Source organism: Echiichthys vipera (genome assembly GCF_963691815.1).
Source record: "Echiichthys vipera genome assembly, chromosome: 8".
In the NCBI taxonomy this organism is placed as follows: Eukaryota; Metazoa; Chordata; class Actinopteri; order Perciformes; family Trachinidae; genus Echiichthys; species Echiichthys vipera.
The window spans coordinates 6,864,848-6,888,847 of NC_139833.1; the positions used below are offsets into that span (position 1 = coordinate 6,864,848).

Here is a 24,000-nt window from a genome sequence, read left to right on the forward strand (position 1 = left end):
TGTGTTCAAACTGAATTCTAATTTTCAGTGTTAAAATCATCACAACCTTTCCTCGTAGTTCAATCTTTTAATCTTATACTATATACACTTGAAAGGGCTTATAAGCACTAAAAAAACTCGGGATGGAATTTAGTATACAAATGCTATTGAAATAATTTGCTATCAAGCAGTCCACTTACAATGTTCCTTTTGTGTCATTTCATACAGGACAACTTACTGTTTTAGGGGAAAAATAGTTAAAACTACTAACGATAATCCGTCTGCTTTACAACTGGCTACTTGAGGTTGAAGTTGAAATCACGATGGGAATAAATAAAGTAATTTTCTCTCAATAAAAAACGTAATCGCTTTAAAACTTGTGACAAAAACACGAGCCGAGAGATGCAGCAGAAAGACTTAATGTTCCTCATGCTACCTTGTGTACTGTACTAACAAAAAACTACTGACGTGAAGTGAAAGTAAATAGCCAGTAACTCGCAAAGTTGTCCCTTTCATTACTTTAGATCCATGTAATTAATATACAAATCTCAATTAAATGGTAATCTGCATGAGAAAAATAAATGAAATATAATTGTTGATAACAATCATCTGCGTTCAGTGTGCAGTTGGAACAGCAGCTAAAAGGAAAAAGGTTGGGTGGAGTGAATCTGTCCTGGTATTTATGAGTACGTTTGTGTCCCCTGGTGAAGATTTTAGGCTTGGACAGGCAAAAACATGAAGCCTATTCACAGCACACTTTACAGCCAACACACACACACACACACACACGCCGGTGTTTAAATGCATCTGTACACACGCACACACACACACACACACACTCATAAAAACATACATATACTCACACACACACTGGAACACACAGTTGCATTTGCCAGGTACACACACTCATAAAATTATACATATACACACACTCTTTCACACACACACACAAACACGACTACGCAAACACACACCTTACGGGTCGTTTGGTCTTGGCTGAAGTTTATAGAGGTCTCTCTGACAAGATCATCAATTACACTCCTCCCTCCATCCCTCCCTCCATCCTTCTTTCATTCACTCCGTCCTGCCCTCATCTCGCCTTTTCTCCCCTAGGTTTCATACATATTAAGGAAAATTGTGTAATTTGTGTTTAAATATATTGTTCATACGCTAAATAATTAGTAGAAAGGATCGAAAAAAGGCCAAGATCTCTTTTGTTCCGTAGTGTTGAGTCCTAATATTTCATTTTCTTTGTTGCAGATTAAGTCACCAATACTAATCGTTTGCCCTGGATTTTTGGGGCCAGGTCTGAAATTTGAGAGTTAATGAACAAACATGTACACAAACATCTAGATATGTACTGAGCGAGATCATTTACAGCTGCAGACGTCACCATTTACAAAATATAGCTTCCGTGTTTTTGCTGATGATCACTGACATTACGTACGTACATGTAGCTCTACTCTCTGTTTCCATTCTCCACTTTCATATCGTTGTTAATGATCTTTTGAGATGTGTTAAACTCAAGACGTGTAAGAAATGAACAGTTTCACTGTATAGGCAAGGCGGGTTTATTTGTATAGCACATTTAAACAACAAGGTAATTCAGAATGCTTTACATTAAACATTAAAAGAATTGGAAAGAAACACACAAAAGGACATTTAGATGAAACAATTAAAAGATAAGAAAAACTTCAATATCAAAGGTTAGAGAAGCAGTTTCCGCAAGACAGGCTATAGAATTTACAAGCTGTTAATGCATTGTTTTATTTACTGAAAGTATAGGCGCTAAAAACTTTGCTTCAAAAGATAAAATCAAGATATTTTCCAACCTAATTAAACATTAAATAATGGTTGCAATTTTCTGCATCAAGACGCTCAATCCACACACTCCAAGAGAAAATGCACATAACTCGTATTCAGAAACTGCCATTACAGTCATTAGCTCGCTGCAACGATGGTGTAGAGACCCAGAGAGCTGACCAATCAGAACAGAGCTTTTTCGGGAGGGGCAGCTTAAAGAGACAGGCGCTAAAAACTGAGCGTTAATGGGTTAAGGTTGTTTTTTTGAACATTTAAACGGGTAAACATGTTCTAGTAGGAACCCAAAATATAAACGTACAGACCTGAATGGACCTGAATATTAGCATAATATGGACATAACCCTTTTACAGAAATATGCCAAATAAAAGCTAGGTAACTAGCTCCCAATGCAGCCTATCATCATCCCCTTTCTTAATTCCACCTCCAAAGCTCTGATTGGTTGATTGACTGACAAAAAAGATTCAGAGGTCTGAAATCAGGAGCCAATTCATACTCCTGCTACTAATAAGAACAATACTCAACCTTCTGACTTGGAGAATTAGTAGTGTGTGTGTGTGGCTGTGAGAGCGAGTGAGCGAAAGGAGGTCTATAAAACTTTTAAAGGCTTGTTCAAAAGTCATTATAGTGATTACAGTAATTTTGCACAAAGTTCAGTGGAACAGAACTGAATCAATTAATTAAGTGTGTGTATGTGTGTGTGTATTTATGTTTCCTCATGTGATGCGGTCTTCCCTCTCTCTTTTGGTATGCTGCCAGAATTCACACACACACACACACACACACACACACACACACACACACACACACACACACACACACACACACGCACACACCGCTGCAGTAAAAAGTCGTTTGTTCGTCGTCTCAGATGTTGCTTTTTCACCCACCCGTAAACATGCACTTGTTTATGTTTCCAACAACACCGGCGGCAACTGTTTCCCTCCAAGACCACAGACGCACACACACACACACACACACACACACACACACACACACACACACACACACACACACACACACACACATACACACATGCACACACACACTTACATATACACACACACACACACACATACACTGGGTAAGTAAGAGTAATTAAAGTGGTTTATCCAATCATATGCAAGGATTTTTGATTAGGCCAAACCTTCTGAAACACCTCTCCTATGGAGCGATCCCAGATGAATGAGTTGAACTAGGCGAGAGTCAGGAGATAGAACTCACCCGCTTCTGTCACACATATATCTGTCACACATTATCTGGTGCATGTATTAATGCAACGATTTGTTAGAAAATTCCAGTGAAGTGTCCGAAATCTCGTTTGGTCATTCCCTATATAGTGCACTATTTAATAAACACCATATAGGGAACAGTGAGTGAGTGACTGAGTGAATTTCAAACACAGCTATTCTCTCTGTCTCATTCTCTCTCCATCACCTGACCCTCTGTCTCACCCTGATGACATCATTCAGACCAACTGACTTCAACAGCTGCGCTCTGCACACACACACACACACACACACACACACACACACACACACACACACACACACACACACACACACACACACACACACACACACACACACACACACACACACATACACACACACCTGGTAAAATCAGGAGTGTTTATCATATGATTCATTAGTCAGCGTGCTGTCACACACACACACACACGTGCAAACACACTTAATCTCTCTAAATATGTTACTTTGCTGCAGTGAGCAATGCTTTTGGCAGCACCCGGCCTCGTCTGGTGTTGTTTCCGTCTCTGCTCTGTGTTTCAGCTCTTTCCTCCTCTGTTTTAACCTGCAGTTCATCTTCCTGAATGTAACCTATTCTCATATATCAGTTCTTTAGTTTTCTTCCCTTCTCATAATGTTCACAGTCCAATTGAAAGCAAAGCAGACACACAGACTGTCCAAACACACACCCGTGTGTGTGCATGTGTGCGTTTGTGTGTGTGTGTGTGTGTGTGTGTGGCAGTTATTTTCACAGTGTTCCACTGGTAGCTGTGGTTTGGGGCCTGCGTCTATTTTAGACCTAAAGAGAGGGGAGAAGATGGGCTGTGCACACATGCCTTTATATATGTGTGTGTGTGTGTGTGTGTGTGTGTGTGTAAGTGTGTGTAAGTTCAGAGGACAGAGAGCAAAGGAAAATACATGTAGTAAGTGTAGGTCATGTCTTGTGTGTAATCCTGGCCAGCTGTCTTTGTTCTGTCTCTGTGGTGTTTCCAAATTGAAGAGTTCTCCTCCAGAATGCTATATATAAAACAGCAGAGCTCTATTTTGGAAAGAATCAATCACTACCTGAACTTATTCGTTCAATAAATCTTAAATGTTAGAGGCTTGTTGTTTTTCAGCTCACGGTGGTTTTTCTTACCGTTTCATTACAAAGTAAACAAATTAAGTTTTGCCACTTTACATAAATGGCAAAGATCGTCAACATTCAACTTATACAATGTGTGTGTACTTTTGTAGTAGTGAAAAAGACGTCTGCAGGTTTAGACGGTGAAATCTAGACAGAAGAGATCAGTTGTCTGATTCACACACACGGACACGCCAAAGGGAATCACACTTCCTGGTTTTGATGTGTGATTTCAAAAGCATTCAAGTATGTGTGTGTATGTGTGCTTACAAAGATGTGTATATTGAAGGGGGATTGAAATAGTGTAAAGCCCGCAGCCAAATTGCTGGTAACCACAGCAGCACAGTGTCACCCCCATCTTCAAACCACAGCCCAGAATAAAGCAGGAATGCACTGGTGCCTCCACACTGCAGACCAAGACAGCACTGTCTATTGGAAGCAGCTTCACCCTCAACCGAGCTGTCCAAAGCTGTTCCAAAAGTGGCCCGAAGCGCCCCCAAACCGTCACAGACCTGCACAAATGGTCCCACAATGCCCTAAACTGTCACAAAATGGCCGGAACATTCTTCAAGCTGTTCTCAAATTGTCGTGGACTGACCCAAACCATCCGCATCTGTGTACAGATTGGCCCACAAAACGGTTACTCCTGGTTTTCAACAGCCCCAGACTTTCCCCAGCTATATCTAAACTACTCTAAAACTGCACCAAGCTGTTGAAACAATTTCTAAAGTGCCCCGAGCTGTCCTACGAACTCTCGGAAAACAAACAAACTCAATCAAAACTGTCTTTAAACTTCTGCAGATGGCCTCTAATCCTCCCAAACTGCGTCTTAAATCTCTCCAAATGCCCCTAAACTGTACCAGCATCTAACTAATGCTGCGTTTCCAAAACAGGGTACGGCTCAACTTGATTCTCCTCAAGTCTGTTTGAGGTTTTAGAAGTGAGATGGTGCAACTCATAGTAATTTCCTGTATCTGTGTCACTTGTGTCCCGCCTCTTTAGGAGACCAGCAGCAGGTCCTGAGTGTATTGATTCCAATGGGAGAAGTGAATGTGAACACGGATTACTGAACTATAAAACTATCAGAACTTGGGCCATTTCAAATCCATTCAAAATGAATAATTAATGGATATAATAGTTAATATTTTTACAGTATTTCTGCTACTATCAGGTGTGACTGCATACTACAGTACTACTACAAGTTTTACTTAATAGTATAGACAGACGGACACTTTTTAAGAGTTGTACATATTTTTGGTAGTTTTGGATAGAGTTGGGAAGACAGTTTGCATAATTTTGAGAGAATGTAGTTGCAGTTTAGGAGGCACAGCTTAATGGGTAAAAATTAGTGTTTCGCAGGTCCCTTGGGTCGAACGTTTGTTGACCTCTGCACCTCTATTACCACTGAACTACTCTGAACTTATTACTACTACTTATAACGTATTAACTACCTCATTTGTGTTTATTTTTCTACAACTGAATCAGTAACACTACGACAAATATATTATCTACCCTCTAACAACATGTTTGTGCATCTGTGTGTCTGTGTCTAACATTACTGTTACAAGTACCACATAATCACACTGGCATCTTCCATTCTGCTTTTCTTGGGTGTTGGAAGTGTTTTTTAAGTGTGATGTGGTGCAGAGCGTCGAACCTAAACCTCAGGGATGTCTAAAACTGATAACCCAACCAGTGCGACAAATATAGACCCGACCACGGCCGAGAGAAACACAGATACACACCACAACTCTGACCAGGCGGTACTACACCTACTATTTACAGAGAGAAGGAGAGAGACGGAGAGAGAGGAATGTGTGAGAGGTCAGCGGTAAGAGACGCTGTGTGTGTGTGTGTGTGTGTGTGTGTGTGTGTGTGTGTGTGTGTGTGTGTGTGTGTGTGTGTGTGTGTGTGTGTGTGTGTGTGTGTGTGTGTGTGTGTGTGTGTGTGTGTGTGTGTGTGTGTGTGTGTGTGTGTGTGTGTGTGTGTGTGTGTGTGTGTGTGTGTGTGTGTGTGTGTGTGTGTGTGTGGGAGACTTTGTTTCAGAGTAAGTTGCTCCAGAGGTGGGCTATTTCCTTACCTGATGTTGATGTAAGACTGAGGTTTAAACACGCATGCACACACACTCAGACCCACACATTCCCCATGAAATTGTAAGACAGCTTAAAAAAAAAGAAAAAGACTTGCCTTAGAAAAACACCTGCCCAATTAAGAGCGAGGCATATCCCATTTCAAACAACTGTGAGTGAGCATGTGTGTGTGCGAAGCCACAGGCTGTGCTCTCACCAAAGAGAACAAGATTGGCTTTAGAAAAGGCCAGGATAAATATTAGAGAGGGCTTAGGGTAATCTGCACACACTCACACACACACAGACAGTGACGCAGTGGGGGAGATGGAGACACACACACATTCTCAGACACCTTAAGGTAGACACGATGGCAGACACACACACGCACACTGTGCCTGGCGCATGCAGGACACACACACACACACACAGAGGCACAATGTTTGTAATGCATGTTAAACGAAAGTACCATGAAACTGGACACAATCCTCACAGAGTAGAGGAAATTGGGAGAAAGGAAGGGATGAAAGGAGGAGGGAAGATGGGAAATATGGATAGAAAAAACAGGGGGAAAGAGAGGGATTGAGGAGATGAGGTGGATGAGGAGCAGACAGGGGAGGAAGGAAGAATAGGACACTGATGGAAAGGATGGAGAGGGAGGAGAGGGGGATGAGGAGCAGACATAGACAGGGTGGAGGAGAAAACGAGGAAGAGGAGACAGGGGAGGAATGAGAAAAGGGGGGATGAAGAGGGGAGGAGACGAATGAGGAAAGGGGGATGAAGAGGCGACAGAGAGGAATGAGGAGAGGGGGTTGAGGAGGAGACACAGTGGAGGGACGGAGGAGAGACAAGGCGTCCAATTCATCGGCCTCAGGAGCTCCCTAAATCCAGACTGATCCAGGGGATTCTAGCAGGGATTTCATCACACACACACTCAATCACACTCTCACACATGCAAGTTTATACACACACACACACACACTCACACACACACACACACACACACACACACGCACACACACTTGCAAACCACATGTTCAACACTATTATTCTATGCTGTGTTTCTTCTCCTCTAAAACATTTATTCAACTACACTTAGATGCACTGATGTTTTACTTTCACACATTCTCTCAAAGTTGTAATGGATTTGCATATTAATGACACTTATCTAATCTGTACATATATGTTGGTGTGAATGAGGAGGTCATATGACATAATAAAGTAGAAGGGCACTGAGAGAGCGAAGACCTCCGGCAACACCATGCCCTGTACACCCTTCCACCAAGTTTCATGAAAATCAGACCAGTAGCTTTTCCTTAATCCTGCTGTCAGACAAACAAACCAAACCAAAAACACAACATTGAGGAATAAGCAGTGACGTACATTTGACATACAGGACTTTGAATAGGTTGGCAGACATGCAAGTGTTTTATAATGCTACATTAGATATCTGTATAGGTGGGTGTGTACACACATCTGTGCGTTAAATCCACCCGGTTATAAAAATCTACACAAACTGCACGCTGGTGTGGGCAGATTAACAGATCTGTGTCATGCAAAACCTTGCAATTATGCAGATTTAGAGAGTATAATTGCATCTTCACAATACACACAGTAACTGCTAAGCAATATTGCTAGTTCAAATTTTGGAACTGTTGAGCAAAACTTGCACGGGGAGTGAAAAGCGTTGAGCCAGTCAATTAAACCCTTCCGTTAGTGAAGCTGCTAACTGCCCAGCTGCAGAGGGCTGTTGTCACACTGAGCAGCTCTGAGTGTATATTTGTGAGCCGTTTGCCAAAATAAAGAAAGGTTTCTTATGTAGCATTTGGCTGATGTATTCCCTCTACCTGTCACCTAGGAGGTGTTGAGCCCATTGCTGAGGTGGCTGGTGACGGGGAGGAGCTGGAGCTTCCACAGGAGGTGACCAAGTTCATCAAGAAGAAACAGCCATCTAAGAAAGTCAAGAAAGGTAGGAGCACAAATTCTACTGTACTGTCATCTCATCTCCTTCCCTTCTCCGTGTCTTTATTTGGAGCTGGATATTCTCCAGCTCCAACTCATCGCGGGCTCGGCTTCACCTTGTCACATTTCCAACTGAGCCGTGTCGAAATGCATCACTCCAGCAGCACATCAACAGCATTGCTCCCAGCTTGTCACTAAATCCTGAGCAGAGCCCTAGCACTGATATCTGTTCACTGTCTATCACACTATTTCTAATCCACCTCTATTTTCCCTCACGTCATAGCGCCGTGTCTCATCTGTTATTTGTACGTACCACTCCTGTTCGACTGCTGTTGGCTCATGGTCTGCAGAATCAGCATGGGTTGGATTCTCGTCGGTGCCAGAATCAAACAATAAATTTTGATCTGCAGATGCAGCATGGATGTTCACTCCAAATGCCCCCACATTACTGAACCACGAAGATCAGACGAAGTGGATTTATGTCTCTGGAAACAGGTCCAACCTCGAAATATATCTGGGAACAGTGCCTATGGACTCTCAGGTGGGAGTGCCATATGCCAATATGAACTCTCTAGGAGCTTTGGTTCCAATACCTCCCTTTACCAATTATTGCAGCATTCTGCTCATGAAACAGTGGACCTCCTCTTTACCCTAAAACAATAGATGCATCATGAGTTTGCCCATCCAGTCGACATGTGTTTTGTTGCCCAGGAGAACGTGTGCCTTGTGGTATCTTGTATAAGCTATTGCAGGAATATGGGACCGATGTGATGAGCCAACTTGCGACATTGTCTATATCAGTGGTCGTCAAACTTTGTACACGACGTACCACCTCAGAAAATATCAGGCTCTCTCAAGTACCACGAATAAGACCAATGTTAAAATACAGTAGTGTAGGCGTACACTGTTCAACTACAGACAGGAATATTTATTCCTTATCAGAAGATTATTTATTGTTGACTGACACTGGCAGTGTTTTCAAACCAAACTTTTTACCTTTGCTTGCTATCTTGCCATCGCAGTATAGCTCGTAACTCACGAACGCGACCACGTAGCAGGCTGATATTAAAAGAAAATATGACAGGAAATGCTAAACTTATTTTAAAGTACATTTCACGGACCTTAAATGTTTATTAGTTTAGTAATTAATGTTTCCTTTTTTTTAATTTTGGAGATTCCTTCGCGTACCATGATTGAGAGCTTACCACAGTTTAAGAAACCGGTGGTCTATATCATCAACAATAAACAGTACTGGACTTAATCAAGGTCGTATCACTTGTTTGTGATTTTCATGGAGACGTAGCCATGGGGTCGAGAGTTTGGTTACTTCAGGATTGCATTTCTACTTTTTGCTGCTGATGTCGCTCTGTTGGCTTCACCCATCTGAGGCAGTTTGAAGTGTGAAGCACTTCACAGGATGAAAGTCAGCACCTTCAAAATATGAGGCCACAGTACGCTGATCGAAACAAGTAGATTGCCCCCCCTTTATTTTACTTTGTTCAATGTTCCAACCATTACATATTGTCATGAGCTCCGACTCCTGTGCCAGACCTCACCCTCAGAGACAGAGTGAAGATTTCAAACATCTGGTAGGATCTGATAGTATATCCACTACTCGTTTGCAGTGAAAGTTGATGTGGTTTGGGTGTCTGGTCAGGATGCCTTCTGGGCACTTTCCTATTGAGGTATGCTGGGCGTGCCCAACTGGGAAGACACCCAGAAAACCCTGGAAAGATTACATAGATTACCCCTTGGAGGAGCGGAGGGATGTGCCTCGATTAAAGGACATCTGGGCTACCTTGTTTTGCTTGCTAGATAAGTAATGCCAAGATAGACGTTTACTTACAATTGGGTTTGCAGTGTCTTCTGTTATCTTTCAAGATGTACAACAGGTCTGCAGTAACCACAAGGGAACCTTTTTATCCCTATAAACATGATGTACTTTGAATCATTCTTTCAGTACACATTAACAAAAAAATATGTAATGCTGTTCAGAACATCCTTTTATTATGTGTGTGTAATTTCTATAGACATCCTCTTCGGACGTTGTGAGAGGAGAGTTGGGAGTGTGTCCAGTGTTGCTGGCCTCCTGTTGCCAGGTCTACACAAACTGTTTTTCTGTTTTGGAAGTTGGACCGCGCTCTCTTCCTCTACTCAGCATCTGCTGTCCCTCGTTCTCACTCTTTCTTCTCTTTACGTTTTCATCCATCTGGTTCGGCTCTCAGTCCATCCTTCTTACTGTCAGTCTGAGAGAGACGTAGCAGATCAAAAGAGGAGTTATATGCTCGTTTAGCAGAACCTTCAGATTCTGTTTGTGTTGCTAATCGACCCAGTCAAGACGGCTGACACCTCAATATCTGTCCGTCTTCCAATCTGCCATGTTTTGTTTTTATCATCTAATTTAGTTACTAACCGGGGGAGTTTCATCTGACATATGATAAGCAGATCACTACTAACACACATACACACACACACACACACACACACACACACACACACACACACACACACACATACACACACACACTCTCTCTCTCACTCACTCACTCACTCACTCTCTCTCTCTCTCTCTCTCTCTCTCTCTCTCTCTCTCTCTCTCTCTCTCTCTCTCTCTCTCTCTCTCTCTCTCTATCTCTCTCTCTCTCTCTCAACAATCACATATTGTTTCCTGGCTCCAGTTACTCACATGCTCACTCACATACACATACACATACACACACACACACACACACACACACACATACACACACACACACACACACACACACACACACACACACACACACACACACACACACACACACACACACAAACATAAAAGTAGAGCCTATCAAAGGGAATCTATCTGCCTTGGTTTAGGAAAGACAAACTGTCATAAAACACGGATTTCTCCTCAATGCAAACCAGAAGCCTGGCAGGAGACTGTGTGTGTGTGTGTGTGTGTGTGTGTGTGTGTGTGTGTGTGTGTGTGTGTGTGTGTGTGTGTGTGTGTGTGTGTGTGTGTGTGTGTGTGTGTGTGTGTGTGTGTGTGTGTGTGTGTGTGTGTGTGTGTGTGTGTGTGTGTGTGTGTGTGTGTGTGTGTGTGTGTGTGTGTGTGTGTGTGTGTGTGTGTACTTGTGGTTAATCCACTCAGGCGTCTCTGCTAATGAGAAGGGGAGATGTGGGAGACACAGAGAGGGCGACACAGGGATCATTAAACCATATGCATATACATAAGCGCACACACACACACACACACAGGACTGTCAAGCCTATAACAAGCTTTTGTAACAGGAGAAGTTTTTTAGATCGCTGCTCAAATCAAATTACTTCATCCTTTTATTTGATTTTATAACTTTCACTCAATTGATTGTGATAAAGTTGACCATAATCTGTCAAGATCAATGAGACATTACAGCTTAACATAACAATTTTTTTTTTAGCAACAATAAAAAAGTAAAAAATGAAGAGCACATTCAGTGCACAATGATAGGAAACAGAGAAAAAACAGCAAATCCTCACATCTGTGAAGCTTTAACCAGGAAACATTTAGTATTTAGCCTTGATAAATGACTTAAGCAAATAATTACATTTCCTATTTAGGGCGTTTCACTCCTTCCACCCTTTGCTGCCACCAAAATCTCTGGAAAAAATATCACCTTCCTCCTGTTCCTGAAATCCAGCAAATATTCCTCTGAACCTGGATATGTATCACCCAGAATCGCTGCATTGCAATTTGTATGTTGTATCAATCACACATGTTCATCATTTATGCGTAAGCTAAACCAGCCATTGTTCTGTTTGATCCTGATAAAACAGTTTGACAGTGAATTGGAAAATGGGATTAAACTAGCGACGCACCAATCCAACATTTTGTCTCTCCTGGATGTCACAAACAAGTGACCCCGTTTTCACAATTCTGCATATCTCGTCTTTAACTGACAATAGCTGATAGCGTAAGTGCAGCATGTATATAGACTGGTCAGTGTCAGTGCTGTATCAAGCTACAAAACATTAGTTTTATCTCAGTGAACACCTACACATGTTGTATTTCAATATAAAAACACTGTCAACTCTAAGAAAGGTGCATCAGTTTGTCACTTTTACCCACATATAAATCCAACATGTAATATAATGTGTTATTAGTGATTTAATAGTGTTTGACACCTCTGTGTGTGTTTGTCTCTCTCTCACACATACACACACACACACACACACACACACACACACACACACATACACACACACACACACGTATGTCACTCTTTGAGTTCCGCCCTCCAGACATGATTGAAAAAAGCAAAAAGGGAAATGATCCCTAATTAGTATTGTTTGTAATGGCAACATCAAGAGCAAGTCTGGTGGTGATGAGAGGAGGAGCAGGAGGTAGCATCATGTCCAGACTTGTCCTGTAGCCACCGCTCCTCCTCCTCTTCATCCTCAGACAGAAGGACACCGAGAGAGAACAAGAAACAGTGGTAACTTGTAAAGCCTTTGCCAATTACAATGTTCTTTTTTATTAAACCCTGTAGTGAAATTCTCTTTTCACCCTGGAGCTGTTCAGTATTTCCTTTTTAAGACACTTCAGCTGGGACGATGCTTTCCAGTTTACCGGCTTGACTCAGTAGGACAGCACGTCACATAAATCATACTATTCTGCTTCAGTTTACTGTTCATCACACTGAAGTTTGTTCACACAACAAAATCTCTTTCTTTGTCGGCATCATGCATGTGCGTGTGCCTGTGTTTGTGTTTCTGTCCATAGTGAAAACCAGAGGGGATCGTGCGTTCGGTCGTGTGTGTATGTGTCCGTCTGCAGCTTGATTCATCAACCTAATATTTATTATGAATAATAATAATATTAATAAAAGCAGATCTGCTCCTACAAATGGGCTTTTCTGTCTTTGTTAAGTTTCCTGAACAGGAGCAACCGTGACGACGCCAGCGCTTTTCTGAAAAGTTGAGAGGTTTTCAACCAAAAGCACTCAGAGCGGCCTCAAAGAAAAAGGAAAAGATTCTCTCTCTTCCGTGGGAATAGTTGAAAAAAGATGCTGGAGCTCTGTGAAACCCATCTCTTAAACCCAAACTTCTCAGAATAAGCAGGTCAGCAGCGTGCATGAGATTCAGACCAAAAGCAGTCCTGCGTTAAAACAACAGCACACCCACGCACTGGTGGGACGAGTTGGTTTAAGGTACCTGAGTATCTGATCTACCCCAGTCATGCGTTTGAATCTGACCAGAGATGTACAGTAGAGTGTTTCTGTCTAATGGTGGCAAAATGCCAACCAAAAAAAATAGAAAGCCTTTTGGTGTTCTGGGCAGCTACAAAAGTCCCATAAAACCAGGGAACAAGGTGGTAGGAAACAAATCAGTTCAAAGCTCTTATTTTTCAGACAAAGACACACACGCATGCACCTTCCGCCTACCTGTCTGTGACTTAAAAGTAATTAGGCGCCACGCCAACCCACACACACACACACACACACACACACACACACACACACACACACACACACACACACACACACACACACACACACACACACACACACACACACACACACAGACCTTTCTGTTAGAGTGCATGGCAGCCGGAAAGCACATTTGGTCGACTTGAAAGGCATCAAAAGGCATCTGAGGGCGGGACGGGATGAGAGGGAGAGAGGAAGAGAGAGAGAGAGAGGGAGAGAGAGAGAGAGAGGGAGAGAGAGAGAGAGAGAGAGAGAGAGAATAGATGAAAGGGAGAGTGTCTTCCTTCTCCTCTTTCCTGGTGCTGCATCCCTTTTTGTTGTTCTGCTCCTCCCCTCCAGCCCACCTGGGATCACAGAGACCAACACACACATACATATACACACACACACACACACACACACACACACACACCCACACACACACACACACACACACACACACACACACACACACACACACACACACACACAAACACACTAGATGCAATTTCTCACACACAAACCAGTAACGCACATACATACAAGTAGAGAGATCCAGATACCTGGAACTGATATTGGACTCTAACCTTACCCTGATTCTGGCTCTGAGTTTGAGTCATAGAAGAGAGATCCAGATCCAGTGTTGCACAACCATCGTTTCGCCCGATGGAAGTGGATGTGTTGGATTATGCTGATGGTGATATGTGCAGCTGTACCGACGCAACAGCTAACGTAACTGGAGACAGCACTGACGTAATAATTGTGCACAAGGCCCTTTGACCTTCTAGCGGAAGTGACTTTTGAAAAAATCATTGTTTGTTGAAAAGGGTTAATCGTGTCTATCTGACAGTTCTAAATGCTTCTTCTATGTGACGAGAATCAACTTTTAAAGGAAACCTCATCTTGTGATATTTTGCCATTCAGAAAGTCCAATTACAAAGCAGTAAATCAGCAACATTCAGGAAGTTAATTTCAATCAGTTTCAAGTTTTACACCTACACTCTGATTTCTATAACATGTACAGTCACATCCTCCTTCTTTTCATGTGGTTGTAAAAGATAAACCTGTAGGAATATACCCATCCACTCCATCCTTCTCTCCCTCTGAGGTGAGTTGTGTTGTCAGGAGCACAGGTAGTGCCTCCGTGAGAGTCAGTGTTAAGTGGCCAGAGGAGATTTTTTACCAACGTGGCACACAGTCCAGCTGTGTCAGTCTGTCCGTCAGATTACGGAAACACAGTGAACAGAGCTATCAGTTTACTGTCACATACTGTGGCTGCTATTTACATCCAGCTTCTACACACACACACACACACACACACACACACACACACACACACACACACACACACACACACACACACACACACACACACACATACACACACACACACAGCGGCAGGCTTCCTCATCCTGAACAGGATTCTCCCGGGCCATGGCCAGAATTTCTGACCCATGTATCTCTGTTCTTGATGTGTGTTTTCTGTGTGTGTTGATGTGTGTGACAGATAGACAGAGGTCTGTCTATTCCCAGCTCAACCTCCCTCCGTGAATCAAAACACAGACAGAAAATTAACCCTCGTTTGTCCATCAACACACACACACAAACACAAATACAGACTTTCCGAGGCTAAGCGTCTTCACAGATGGGAAAAGTAAAAAATATGTGGCTCTTGAAACTTGAATGTTGTGTGTGGGTGGTGTGTTTGCTGGAAATGTTTAACGGTGTTTACAGTATGTAAAAGTAGGTGTGGTCACTATTACAGAAGATACTGGCAAACCCCTGAAGGCTGCTGGAAGAGTCCAGTGTGTGTGAGTGTATGAGCGTGTGTGTTTTAACGTATCTTGTTTCAAGTGAACATGTTTTATGAAGTGTATCTTTGTCAGTGTGGAAATTACCAAATAATTCTTTATAAATGACACTGGGTGAGAGAAGAATTAAGATAAATAAATATCAAGCGTGTCATGGCATCGTACTTGACTATAACATTACTTTACGTTTGTTTATTAGCTCATATGTTGTGGGGGAGATCAAGTAAGTATGTGATACACAGAACTCCCTCAGTTAAACACTTGTTTCCTCTCTCTCCTTATTCAAATGAAGGTTGACTGTTCTCCCATATCTTACCAGTACAACCATGAACAAAGCTCACTGGATAAAGCTAAATCTCTTACTGATATTCTTTTAACTCCACTAACTTCAACAATTGAGTGCAACAATTGAAAAACGCTTCACCTCCAACATCACCAGTTTTATAAATAAGTGGCAAGCAGGTCAAATGTCAAGTGTACACCTTCTGAATTTTAGTTTCTCTCCTTCACCAACGTAAGACTAGCTTAGTTGCCTCGTTAACTCGTAAAATCGTAAGACACACTTCATTCAAACTGGACAGGAACAATAGAAAACTCACCAAACCCACCTTAGTAAGTTTTTCCAATTTTCCAATCACCAACTCTGGTTTGGTTGAAATAAACCTTTAATTTACAGAGTAAGATGTGAAAATATGCCGGCTCCTAACGCATTTCCCCCCGGTAGCTGATGATCAACTGTCAGCTGGCCGAAACAGCAGGGTGTTCTTTGGAGGCAGACCATTAAATTAGCAAAATAAAATGATGAGACGGGCCCAAAAAAGTCACTCAACAGTCAACGGTGTACTCTGTCACTGATTGACGATATATTTGTCCAATCACTCAACCCTATGTGGCATTGTGACTGATCTTTATGTATTCGGATCAGGACTTACAGGAAATCTCTCTCCTCATAATTCAGCAAAGGGTTGGTTCTGGTTATTTTGGGGGAAAATGCTCCAATTCTATGTTTTTAGATTTAGTTGCATGTTGGAGTGCCGCAAGAGTTTATATTTTTGCCTCATCAGGGGGTTACATGGCATTTTAATTGCTGTGGTTTGTTCACTAAATGGCAGCTGGTTTTTTGAAGTGTGTATCCTTCAAGAGTCTTTCCTCAAAATAAAACTGCTTGCTTTTTTCTTACCCCAACTTGCTCTTCGGGTCCAACTTAATGTCGAGTGGGAGATCCACACATCCAAATGTTTGTCACCACCACCCTCGATCCAAGTCCTCATCAACGGTCAGGTCCTGGAATGCAACTTTCCCGTATCCAACTGGTCGTTAAAGGTTCTTCAGAAATCCAACTGTACATCAATATGAATTCCCTGAAATCCAACAGCAACACACAAGTATGTGCAACACTAAATCCAGCTCATCACCATCACCTAACCCTAACGATACTGTTCTCTTGATCCATGTATATTAAGAAACAAAAATAATCAGCCGATGGAAGCTTTAAATTGTGTCTCTATTTTTCATTTATTCTAATAGCTAGGGTTTCAAACACTTTAACAAACAAAAAACAATATTTTTACCTGACTATTAAACTATTACTATTATTAAACTACTGCTTCTTCAAACTTCATCTTCTTATACAGTATGATAATTTACTTTCTTAAAGCTATTTTGATACTTACAAAAATGTGGTCTTGTTGGAAAATGACTCTTTGTCTAAACCATTAAATGTAGAAATATTACATCTAATAACAGACTGTGTGTAAACTGTGTGTTATTGTAGAATGTAAACCCCCTCATGTTGTTAAACCCCCCAAATTCACAGAAACAATACTGAGGACATGACTTCAGTGTCATCAAGCCAACAACGGATGAAAGAGGGTCATCCCACCATTACTCTGACCTCCTGTCTGGTTTTTAATCTCCGGGCTTGTAGCTTGTCAACAGCATTTTAAGGTAGCAAAGTTTGCTCTTGTACTGTAACTCCAAAGCTTGTGCGTGCCAACAAAATCCCCACCGCATGGCTATCTCTTCATCTCCGGAGCTATGCGTTGGCCCCGCTGTGTTGACGGAGTGCTGATGAGATGCTTGGCTGTTTAATGTGTGTGTAATGTTCCGCTAATGTCTCTGCAACAGCATTATCTGGTCGGCTATTCTTGGCCAGAGGCTAATGCTTGTGGTGATTACAGATGGAGATGAGGACATCGTTCCACATATTGTTGCCTGGTTGAGTATCAGGGTGGAGCAACGCTTATGGACTTGTGGCACCCTGAAACGGAAAGTTCAGGGGTTTTAAGTCTAACAACAGCCGTTAAGTCCTGTCAGTGACCTCGTGTTGATGATGGGATAGCACACTCATGGCAACCTGTACAATAGAATGTCACCAGGAAACGTCATGCACCAATTGCACTACTACATACTCGTACTGAGGTTTTATCCAGATGTTGCCGAGGCCAAGTGCAATAGGTCCAGGTGGAAAAAAAAGTGGTCACAGAATAGAGACATTCTTCAGGCACTTTTGGTGGCATCACAGGGCATTACATCATTTGATGGCTCACATCTGTTGATGCCCTTAGCGTACGCTCAACACATTATATAGACTGAAGAAGCCGTTGAGGGATAGTAGCTAGGATGTGCTGTAGAGAACAATGCAGGTGTTTTGATGCCTGTCAGACAAAGCTAGTGTTAGTTGTCCTTTTTGCTGGTTTCGGTACTTGATACATTTAAGGTATCAACCAAAATAAGCTAGCAACAAGTAGTACTTTGACTCCAGTCAAAAAAAATATACTGGAGTTAGTACTGGTGTTAAAGCACTGATCAGGCCTGACCCAACTTACACCTGCATAGTTTCGGTCCAAGCCTAACCCGAGCCCGGTCTAGGGTGGTAGTTTTGGGCCGAAATTCCCATTGCTTTGTTATCCAGAGCATGGCGGTCACACACAGCTCATGACATTACACAGATTGTAAGGTATGCATTTAAAAATAGGTAAATAAAAACACTGGGAAAAATTGCGCAAACTTCAAAGATCTGAGTGGTTCCAGTACTTTTTCAATGATACCCAGCCCTATACCTCAACGGGTCTCCATCAGGAGTGACAGTTAGGTTCAAGTTTTCAAAAAACGTAAAACATAAGTTGCAGAAAAATGTCATGAGCATGTCATACAACCCTAAAACAGATCAATTACACCTGGTTCTCTGGATAGAAATAGACCAAGAGTAACAACACAAGTCATACAAATAATATAGTCATATCGTTATTTTTGTCCATATATAGGATGGTGGAATTCAATAAACATATTTGTAAAAAGCTACCAAGTGACACTTGAGTTTAAAATATTTGATCTCCAATCTCCATGCTTGCAGGTTTACCTTAACCACCTCTGATGGACTTTCTACTCCTTAACTCTCAAAAGACTATCAATGAATGCAGGATATTGAGACGTATCTGGCTGTAGGAAAATCTAGATTTAATTTACATATTTATGTAAACTCAATCTGTTCTTTACACTCCTGTTTGTGCGCCTAATTCAGAAACGCAGCGGATTCAAAAATGTTGAGTTCAGTTCTTGAGTTTACGTCAAGGACAAGGAGGCAACATGTGAACTGGAATAGCTACTATGGGAAAGATATATCAACTGTTTATTATGCCAGTATGACGCAACAGGGAGTTTAATCAAATGTAATTAATCCAAGGCGTTTTGATAAGTTCTGTAAATCATTGCTAAGAAAGATAAAGGGAGGGAAAGAGATTTAGGGGTGAGAGGGGGAGGGATAGAGAGGCAGAGAAGGGAGAGGCAGGAACTTTTCTGGCTACGATAACCATCAACAAACCAGACAGTCTTTCAGAGGTGGAAACCCAGATGTGTATGTGTGTGTTTCCCCTCAGGTCATGTAACATGTGGTAAGTAGGCAGTGTTTTTGCGGTAGTGTCCATTCAGACTCTGGCTCCTGAGGGAACCTTCCAGCAGGAATGAACGCTCTTCCTCTGGGAGGCCCTTGTAGGAAGTGCAGCTTCCAGCAGGGAGGAACCGGCCTTCACACCCCCTGCTGCTTTTCACATTAAGACCGCGGCAGCTATGTTACGGGATATAACCGTTAATCTAATGTAGTTTATGGTAGCTACCAGTTCTGTTCATACATTTCATGGGTCAATTCAGCTATATAAGGTTTGGACCTCATAATTTGGAGCAAAAAGTGCTGTTGAAGTTTTAATATCCTGTGAAAAGAGTGTTTGACTTTCACAATAACAAAGTGCCAAAGCCTATAATTTTAATAATATATGGAAGCAGATTATTCATAAAAGAAGAGTGTGTTACACCCAAACATAAACATGATGACACCCAATCATTTACTGTATACCCACTATTAAATTACGACTTAATAGTATTAATCCCCATTGTTGGTACATGATGCAGAAGATAAAAGCTGGTGAAAGCAGTTCAGCGTTACTGTATCAAGACTATGGTTGTTAACTGACTTTTAAAACTCTTCTTTTATCAAAACAATGTGACGCAATTAATTAGCCCATGGTTTGTTTGTTTGGCTGCACTATAAACAGCCACCAGTAACCGCAGTTGTCGCCATATCAACCAGGACTGCAAATTCTGGTCATGTTCAGTTTTATACTTGTATTTTGCTTTTCCACTAGAACATATGTACATTCTCTAGTGTTCAGAAACCACATTTTTTTCCATACTCTTTGACTGAAATGCTCTGTTTTAATAACCTGACTCCGCCAGATGGATTTATTCGCATAATTCGCATTTGCTCAGCATATCCATCTGGGAACTCTCGGTTGGAGATCTATTGGGAAGAGGCAGAAATGCTGGTTGCTGATTGGATAAATCATCTATCTATCACCACCTATGTTGGAGGTGGACAGGCCAAATCAACCAGTCAGAACAACGAAGCGCATGATGTACTAATTACATTAATGGTTGAATATGGAGAATGAGCAGAACACCGTCATCTAGTGTCTCATGATCGAAGTCACAACAACAAAAAATAATTCCGGCAGTCAGGTAGCCAGGTCTGGAGACAGACCCGGCCCAGTGACCTACAAGAGACCGGAGTGTGTTTGAGCCTGTTTGAACCTATCCCCTCCAGCAAATCGCACCATAAAAACAAGTATTTCATTTTCAGAGTTTGTCTGACAGTTACCGTTAGAAGTTACCATTAGCAATTGCCGTTAGCCATTACCGCCGTTACAGCTTAGTAAACATGAAAGTTAGCTTACTGATCATGGAGAAACGTTGCCAGCCTACAGTAGCTGCGCCGAACAACAGACAACCCTGGCAACGCCGGCCACTTTTGGCTGGTACAATGTTAACAGAACGTGACAGAAAGTCATTATCAAACCTGTCAAAAAACAAAATATTAATTCCGATTAAATATATACTTTTTATAGAAAAGCAAAACTTTCATTCTGTTTCCCTCAAAACACCCCGTGGGTGTATTTTTTTTAAAAATATAGCTTTTAATAAAGCTTCTACATATTCAACCTTTAAATTTTTCCTTTTTAACCATCTAGAGCCATTTGTCAGGTAGCTGTGACCTGATTTGTTAACATCCTGTAAACTGAGAGTGAATCTAATACAGTATGTAGACAATAAAAGCTAATGGTTAGGCTAATGTACTCTGACGTAGCCCTGTTAGGACTCACACATTCACCTTTTGTGGCAGCTAGCGGTTTGGCTAATGCGTTCCAGCATCAAGTTCGCTCGTGGTTTGCCTAATCCACATTAAGATGCTTTCACAACATTTTAACTGGTTTAGCTGGACTTCATTTCACTTTCCATTGCACGGGAAGCAACCACAGAACAGAACACTCTGTTTGGTAAAATAAGCTAAATCAACCACGCTGTTAGTAAAATAAATGTTCTGCACTCTTTACAGAAGGACCTTCTTAATTTCAAATGACTTGGAACCAACATACACTTTTCCCATTGCTCTTTACTTCAGTAGTTGTTTCTACATTTTGTTCTTTGCTGTAAATTTCTTGATCACACTCTGAATGAGTGCAGAACAATTGTCTGTTATGTAAAAGTAACACATCTTCATGAAGTCTTAAATCATTTTATAGAAAAATGTCATGTCATCTCTCAAACCAGTTTGACTAACTCACTCTGTTTTTCAGCAGAATGGTTAAGAAACAATTTAAAAAAGGGAAACGCTTCATTAGAATAACGTTGAGAAGTAAATAAGAAGGTCAATAACGATTGAAAATATGCTTGCAATTTAAAAGCACTTATCACAAAGTTTGAAGGCTCTGCTCTCGTCTTACAGAGACGAGGTTAGCCTTTTTGCCGTGATCAGGGGCTCTTTTGCTCTGTAATAAAAGCCCCCCTTTGTTTCTCGAATCCCCTCGAATCACTTCACCCTTTACCCCTTCCCCCATTTCTTTTAACAAGGGACCTTTAATTTGGCGAGAAGGAAGTAATGAATTGTAGAGTATACTTTTCCACAAGCGGCCTCCCTCTCTCTCTCTCTCTCTCTCTCTCTCTCTCTCTCTCTCTCTCTCTCTCTCTCTCTCTCTCTCTCCTCTCTCTCTCTCTCTCTCTCTCTCTCTCTCTCTCTCTCTCTCTCTCTCTCTCTCTCTCTCACCCCCCAATTCAGAACTCAATGGGTAACACATGTGGGACTGGAGTTGCTACTGGACTCCTCCTCACCGCATGCCCTCTGCGCTCCTTTCAATTCAATTCAATTTTATTTACAGTGCCAATTCATAACAAATGTTATCTCACGACACTTTACATATGGAATAGGTAAAGACCAAACTCTATGACTTATTGATGGTTTACATAGACCCAACAATTCCCCCATGAGTAGCAGCGGCAATCTTGTGCACACAGTGGCATTGAAAACCTTCCCTTTAACAGGCAGGAACGTGGAACAGACCCAGCTCTATGGAGGACGGACATCTGTCTGTACCGGTTGGGGAGAAAGAAAAGGAGAGAGAAAGAGAGAAAAGACAGACAGATGGACAGAGAGAGACAAAGGCAGACACAAAGACAGACAGAGAGACACTTCCAGAGATACATGCAACCAGAAAAGTAACTATAATATAAAACTATAAAAACAATAATAATATCTAGTGGTAGTAGTAGTGGTAATAACAGCTGTGATACAATGAGATATAGTACTGACGTTGATAATTTATAAGACTAATGATAGTATATATTAGTAAAAGTGATAATAGCAGCAGGAAGCATCATGCAGGACCACGGCAGCAGGCACCACCACGATCAGCAGAGACCTGACAAAGCACAAACAACTCCGGGGAAAAAGTTGAGTTCGTAACATGCATTGATGAGACATGAATGATACAGACAGAGAGGAGAGAAACTCAGAGTATCAGGAATGGGATTATCCCCGGCAGACTAGGCCTACAGCAGCAGAATTAAGCAGAACAAAATCAGCTTTTCTCTGTTAGTAACTGCAAGAATGAGGGACACGATGCAGAAATAATCAATCTGCTCTTTATTTTGATTAACGGCAACAAGTAAGAGTTTTCAAATATAGAAAGGAGAGTCCTTAATTTCTTAAACAAAGTGGGAAACAGTAAACTAGTTTGTCCTATGTACTATGCATTTAGTAGACTTACATTTATTTTTAATCAACAATTAATCATATTATGTAATGTGTAATATGGAAGCCGTTGCTTGTGTTTCGACTTGCACTGCTGTCTCCAAGTGGCCAAAAAGACAAAGGAATGCCAATAACTAAACTAAACTTTGTAAAACAGTGTACCTTCCTCCTGTAAACTTCCCAGGCGTTCGCCTGGATTGGCTTCACTCTGTGCACACTCCTTTATACTGCTTTATCATATTACCCAAATCGCATGGGATATATACACACTGTACTGGTCTGGATGTCTACTCAGGAGTCGTGGTGTCACAACATAATCTCATCAGCAGGTTCGTAGGATATCGTACGAAATATGACGTTTAATTTAATGCCGCAAACGACAACAAGAATCGGATCACAACAGTTACTTTTTTTACTTTTTGGAAACCAAAGGTGACGGTTTTGTTCAAAAATGCTGTGACATTTGATTTCCTTCACATCGCCCAGCACTGGTTCTGACAAACACAGTCATGTAGGCTTGTAGTCTAAAAATATGCAGAGTTGTTTTCTTAAAACACTTAAAAACCAACTCATACATGGCAAATATGAAATAGTGCATGTGCATCAGAAGTTCTGAAAATCTTTTGAAACACTTAGTGCACAGCTTTGACCGACAGCCATAATTCTCTGTTTATTGTACGATCCACACTGATTTATAATGCTTTATTTTTAACTTTTTCTTAATGATGACTGTCTTCTTTTTCCCTCTGCTGAAAAATTGTGTGGCTCTTGGGGTAGCTTCTGTTGGTGTGTGTGCGTTGAGGGGGATGTGTGTGTGTAAGTGTGAGAGAGTTTATCAGAGGAGACGTGTCAATTAGCTGGGGGGTACAAAAGGCAGAGCCAGAGGTTAGAGGTCAGAGCGGGGGGATTCGTCAGCTGTCAGTAACTATAAAAACTTACTGCGTTCTCGTGCACATGTGTGTGCGATGCTGAGGGCCTCGATG

General features: G+C 41.7%; 1 protein-coding gene across 1 annotated transcript in view; it reads left to right on the forward strand.

Annotated features, from left to right (window-relative positions):
• Positions 1–24,000, forward strand: part of bbs9 (Bardet-Biedl syndrome 9) — a gene marked incomplete at both ends in the record, with an annotated part of 179,718 nt that overhangs the window by 111,404 nt on the left and 44,314 nt on the right. Inside the window, one exon of the mRNA XM_083917767.1 lies at positions 8,095–8,205. Within this exon, the coding sequence (XP_083773893.1) occupies positions 8,095–8,205 (111 nt within the window). The remainder of the gene's footprint in view (positions 1–8,094; positions 8,206–24,000) is intronic.